Here is a 5,525-nt window from a genome sequence, read left to right on the forward strand (position 1 = left end):
GGGGGGGAAGAGAGTTTTAGTACGCTGTGATTGGCTAAGAGCAGGGCGGGAAGGAGCCCATGATTGGTCAGCTTTGCCAGGACGCCAATGACTGGTAGGGGGCGGGGCATAATTGTCGCGAGTGCTGATTGGCTGGGAGGCAGTGCTGGTGGGTGTGCGGAGGTGAGTGGAGTCACCGGGCGGGGGGGAAGTCGGGGGTCCAGAACCTGGGGAAGGGTACAGGGCCGGGCACACGCGCTGTCTTTGCCAGTCCCTGACCTGGCACGTGCGTGCACACACGCTGCCTTCGCCTCTCTCCCGCAGCCTCACTGCACGTGCACACATGCTGCCTGCCCCCAGCCGGGCGCACCCACGTGTACACACACTGCCTGCCCCCCTAGTTTGGCACACCCACGTGCACATACCTTCCTGCCCCTCCTGATCTTAGCACACACTGCCTTCTCCCCCAGCCTGGCGCAGGCACATGCACACACACTGCCTGCCCCCTCCCCGCCCCCCTCTGGCATATGTGTGTGTACATATATTACTCCTCTCCTGCCTGGAGTGCATATCACTCCCACTGCTCTGGGCTGACAGGTGCATGTGCTCACACATACTGTGATTCTTTGGCCTGACACATGTGCACAGCCCTTCTCTGAGACATTAGGTAGCAAGATCCTGACACACCAGCACTCTCAGGGAATACTCATGTATGTCTACCAACATGCTCAAACATGAGGCTGCCCCCAATGCATATGTGTACTGTGGAGGAGGCAGCCTTGCGCATACAAACCCCAGTGGGCTTTCATACTCACATTCAAAGGGCTCAGCACACACACCTGGACATCCAGAGTCAAGGCAGCATGACACGAGGGCACATAGGTTGGGTTGGCTCCCCCAGTAATCCCATGGGGACGGACGGACACACACACACACACACACACACTTACTTCCACCCCTTATATACCTACTTTGCATGGCAGTTCTGGTTTTGTCCACCAAGGGCCAGTGTCTCTCACACAGTGCCCACAGCTGTTCAGATTGGCAGGCACATGAACCAGTGGTTATTCCCCACTCCCCAGTAGAACCAGCACACCTTAGAGGGGAAGGAGCCTGTGACTGTACCCTTTCATCAGCCCTAGGAGAGAGGCACTGGGTGCTCAGGGGTCCTGTCCCCTTCTAGGTAGCCCTTCCCATTCCTCTGGCTCTAACTAGAGAGATGTCCATAACCCGGCTGGGGAAGGTGGTACCCAAGACCAGCATCCTTTTCTTGTGCGACATGCAGGAGAAGTTCCGCCCCACAGTTGCCTACTTCCCCCAAATCGTGGCAGTGGCTGCTCGGATGCTGCAGGTAACATCCCCGCGTGGTCCAAGCAAGTGTTTGATACAGCCACCACATACCTGCTAGGGCCCACCCCAGAGGTGGCCACATCTCAGTGCCGGATGAGAAAGTCCCTGGATGAACCCCACCAATGGTCCTGTTCAGGAGCAGGCAGATGAAAGACCTGCCCACACCCACTCCCTGTTGGAGCTGTGCCACCCCTTCAGGGAAGATGGGGACCCAGTGGTTACAAAGCTGCTGTTGCAGAGAAGGGCCACCAGGTGATGCCAGAAGAGAAGGGACTGAATGGTAACACAGCCCTGTCCCCCTCCCCACCACCCCACATCTGGGATAGACCCCAGAAACCCTGGCTCCCTGCTTTAACCCTCCAGGCCCCACTTCCTTCCCAGACCTGAGGGAAGGTGTTATGGCTTCTAGCCTCCATCTGTCTCCTGCACCCTCTGTCAGCTGCGTGAGAACCCCAGCACTCTGGCTCAGCCTAGTCACTCTTCTCTTCCTCTCTGCAGGTAGCACAGACGCTGGAGGTACCAGTGGTGGTGACAGAGCAGTACCCCCAGGGCCTGGGTCCCACAGTGCCTGAGCTGGGTGCCCAAGCTCTACGCAAGATCCCCAAGACCTGCTTTAGCATGTTGGTGCCCGAGGTGGAGCGGGAGCTGGGTGCCCGGCCTGACTTGTGCTCTGTTCTCCTCTGTGGCATTGAGACCCAGGCCTGCATCATGGTACTGGTGTATGGGGCACAATTGGCTGGGGGGGAGGGGAGTGGAACCCAGGGGTCCAGGGCTGCCATGAGAAGGGGGGAGAGTTGAACCCTGGAGTCTTGGGCAGGGAAGACATCTCATGTGGGTGGAAATCAGGAGTCCAGGGTTTTCATGGAGGGACGGGGTCTTATCTGGGGGTGAGGATGCTCAGCAGGGGCGGGGGCTGGGTCATTGTCAGGTTGGTGGGGAATACCAGTCTCATGCTGCTGTCCCCAGAGCACAGCACTGGACCTGTTGGAGCGTGGTCTGGATGTGCACGTGGTGGCTGATGCCTGCTCATCCCGCAGGTGATGCTGGGCAGGGGTAGGGGTTAGAGGTGGGGTAGCAAGGGCTGGGAAGGGAACCCTGGGGTGGTGGGTGCTGGGCAGTGGTGGGGTCAGGTCTCCCAGTAAGGGGCTGGGCCAGTACCCTGGGAGGAGGGTGAGGGGCTGGGTGGGGAGTGAGAGCAGGGACTCCACAGCAGGTGGCTGTGCTTATGCCCCTCCCTCCCCCCAACCTTGCAGCCAGCTGGACCGCCTGGTGGCCTTCACCCGCCTGAGGCAGAGTGGGGCCTTCCTCACCACCAGTGAAGGCCTCGTCCTGCAGCTGGTGCAGGATGCTGCACATCCCCACTTCCGCCAGGTAACATCCTTTTTGTGACTTGTGGGGCCAGGAGTCAGGGCACCTGGGTTCTCTTACAGCTTGGGATGGGAGTGGGGTTTGGTGGGTTAGAGCAGAGCTCAAGACACTTGGGTTCTGCCTCAGCTTGTAGAGAGGGAAGGGGTCTAGTGGGCTATAGTAGGGGGGCTGGGAGCCAGGATGCCTGGCTACTAGATGCAAGTGGGCAAAGGGGCTGTTCTGTTCCTAGCCCTGAACCACCCTGTGCTGCACTGGAGCGGTGGGGAGGGGTTGTTCACACTCAGCCCTGCTTCTTATTCCAGATCCAGAAAATGATTAAGGAGCCAGCACCTGACAGTGGCCTCTTGCCCTTCTTCCAGGCCCAGAACCCCCTGGGCAACTGAGCCTCTGCCTCAGCTACCCTAAGAGCAAGCAGGGGGCAAGCAGCATCCCAATAAAGACTGAAAAACTGCCTCTATGTGCCTATGTCTGTGGGGCAGGAGGTGTGTGCATGCAGAATGCTGCCCCCTGCTGTGTGTGTAGGGCAGAGTGCTTGTGTGAGGGGGTAGCACTACACACACAATGTGTACACATGCCACCAGGCAGTGCAGCATCTGCCTCCTACCCCAACATAACACAGAGCCCCCTGCCTGCCCCGCTGGGCCTGCTGGAGTGTGGGCTGCTTTGGTTCCATTGCTGGCATGTGCCCCTATGCCCCCACGTATGTGACTAGTGCCGCACACTGCATAGGGCCTGCTCAGAGCAAGGCCAGGAGGTCTCCATAGCAACAAGATTTTAAGCCCCGCCAGGAACATTGGTTAATTGAGCAAATTTGCCACAATCCCTGATTTCAAAAACAGTTGCCTTCACCACTGAGATGCAGCCACCACTTGATGGGGCGTTATAGGAGCTGGTTATCCTAGGCCTCCACAACCCATGCTGAGAAGCAGCCACCTCTGCAGTTAATCCGCTTCTGATGTGAATTAAACTGTTTTAAGTAAACACATTTTTACTCTGCATTAAAGGCATGTTCCCCAGAATAACTGCATGACTGAGCATCTGAATAAGGATTCAGAAAGGCTTCGGGTCTGCTTTAAGTTCAGCCTAAGTTGCTTTGGAAGTGAATTAAGCTAAACCAAATGGGGCTACTTCTGTCTACAGCTGCAGGTTTGGCCAGAGCCATGGGGTCAGGTCAAGGTGCTTACAATGTCCACTCCCAGCTCAGAGCTGTGCCCAGGCTTTCTTTCCATGGGCCTTGATGTCTCAGCAAGAGTTTTTTTGCTTGTGGGAAAGATGATGATTGTGGTGGCAACTGCATTTAGATCAAAGCTGCAGTTAATCTGGGTTAGTTTCCAAGGTGGGGCAGCGGTGTTGGGGACCCCTCATGGAGTGTGTCTGCACAGAGGAGCTGAAGGAGTATGACTAATTTTTGTGACCACACCTGGAAGGGAGCTTGTCCTGGTACAGCCCTCAGGATTAATGGCTGTGCCCAGCCCATAAAGCCTCACCCCCTTCCATCCCACCAACCCAGGCCCTGCCCCCACCCTGTCACCAGGGGGTGCTGCCCTCTGCCCCCCAGACTTTCACCAGAGACCATAGGCCTCTTCCACCAGCCCTGGAGGAGCTACTCCCTGAATGGCCATCAGCAGTAGTAGGCTGTTATCTTCCCATGAATCTGAATTATTGTGAAAAGAATGGTCACTGGGATTGCGGCCCTGTGCTCTAAAGTCTGACTGTTTATAAGGTGGGGGCTAGGTGGCACTGGTGGCCCAGCTGCTGATCTGCCCCAGTGGTCCCCAGTCCAACCCGCTGCCCTGGTGCTTCACAGCGCAGTTCTTGCCCCAGGGCCTCTCTGGTCCCAGTGCGCAGCATAAATTGCACTCATTGCTCTGCTGCTTTAATTACCTGCCTGATGCTAATGAGCTGATTGGGAGCTGGACTCAGTTCTGCTGCATGGAGGGCTGGTGGGGAGCCCTGGGGGGAGGTACCTCTTAGTGTAAGGAGGGCCTCAAGGCTGCCTGATTCTGCGCACCCCCCACCTTCTGTCTGTCAATCTCTCTTCACTGCCATATTTATTTTGTCTTTTGATCTGTCTGTCTGTTTCCATTCCCATATTCTGTCTTTTCTCCCCATATTTTGGCTTGGTTTTTCCTTCCTTCCTTCTCTCCTTGTCAATGTATTGAGTTTCCCTTCCCCCACAGCACCCTCCTCCTTCACCCCTCTCCCCAGGCAACACCTCCCCCCCAAGTCCCCCCATCCACCCCTTAACAGGATGGTGATTGATTGCCTGGTCCAGCCAATCTTACACCCCTGCATCCCATTCCCTGGCCAATCAGAAGCTGGGAGTTAACCTTTTTTTGTTAATGAAAAGCACTACCCTCCCCCCCTCCCCTTCCCTGGGAGAAGACAGGGCAGATATGTGGGGAGGGTCCTGGCACTGGCAAATATGGAGGGGGGGGGTCTTCAATAAGCCACGGATTGGGCAGGCTCCACCAATGGAGGCCCTGCTGCCCACCCCCCCACTGCCAGCTAGCCAATTGCACTGTCTGGGCAGGGTGGCTCACTCAGACCCTGGCATCTCCTCCCCATAAAAGAATCCCAGTTTTTAATAGAAAGTCCCTGATTTTTATGATTTTTGTAGGGACTTGGGGCTGGGCTGGGAGGGAGGGAGTTGGCAGCTTCCCAAATGCAGGGGGAGCAGAGCTGGGGGGGAGCCAGGATTTTGCCCCCCAATGGGTTTTTTAAGCATGTTTTTTTGGCACCGGCAGCGCTGATTTGCAAGCAGAGCTAAGGGGATTTTGTAAACGGGGATTTTCTACCAGAGAGCGAGGTAAGAAGAAATTGAGCAA

At 56.6% G+C, this 5,525-nt stretch overlaps 1 protein-coding gene across 3 annotated transcripts; it reads left to right on the top strand.

Moving 5' to 3' along the window:
- Positions 1 to 72: 72 nt before the first annotated feature.
- On the top strand, positions 73 to 3,148 carry ISOC2 (isochorismatase domain containing 2). 3 transcript variants are annotated; one of them, XM_006026767.3, is made up of 6 exons: positions 73 to 162; positions 1,163 to 1,330; positions 1,828 to 2,040; positions 2,296 to 2,366; positions 2,583 to 2,700; positions 3,000 to 3,148. In XM_006026767.3, exons 1-6 carry the CDS (start codon positions 88 to 90, stop codon positions 3,078 to 3,080), a joined length of 726 nt encoding a protein of 241 aa, XP_006026829.2. In that variant the 5' UTR covers positions 73 to 87; the 3' UTR covers positions 3,081 to 3,148. The 3 variants fall into 3 exon arrangements, with proteins under 3 accessions (XP_006026829.2, XP_014376857.1, XP_006026828.1); XM_014521371.2 differs by having other exon boundaries at positions 1,265 to 1,330; XM_006026766.3 differs by having other exon boundaries at positions 138 to 162; positions 1,195 to 1,330.
- Positions 3,149 to 5,525: the final 2,377 nt, after the last annotated feature.

Source organism: Alligator sinensis, unplaced genomic scaffold (genome assembly GCF_000455745.1).
Source record: "Alligator sinensis unplaced genomic scaffold, ASM45574v1 scaffold709_1, whole genome shotgun sequence".
Classification (NCBI taxonomy): domain Eukaryota; kingdom Metazoa; phylum Chordata; order Crocodylia; family Alligatoridae; genus Alligator; species Alligator sinensis.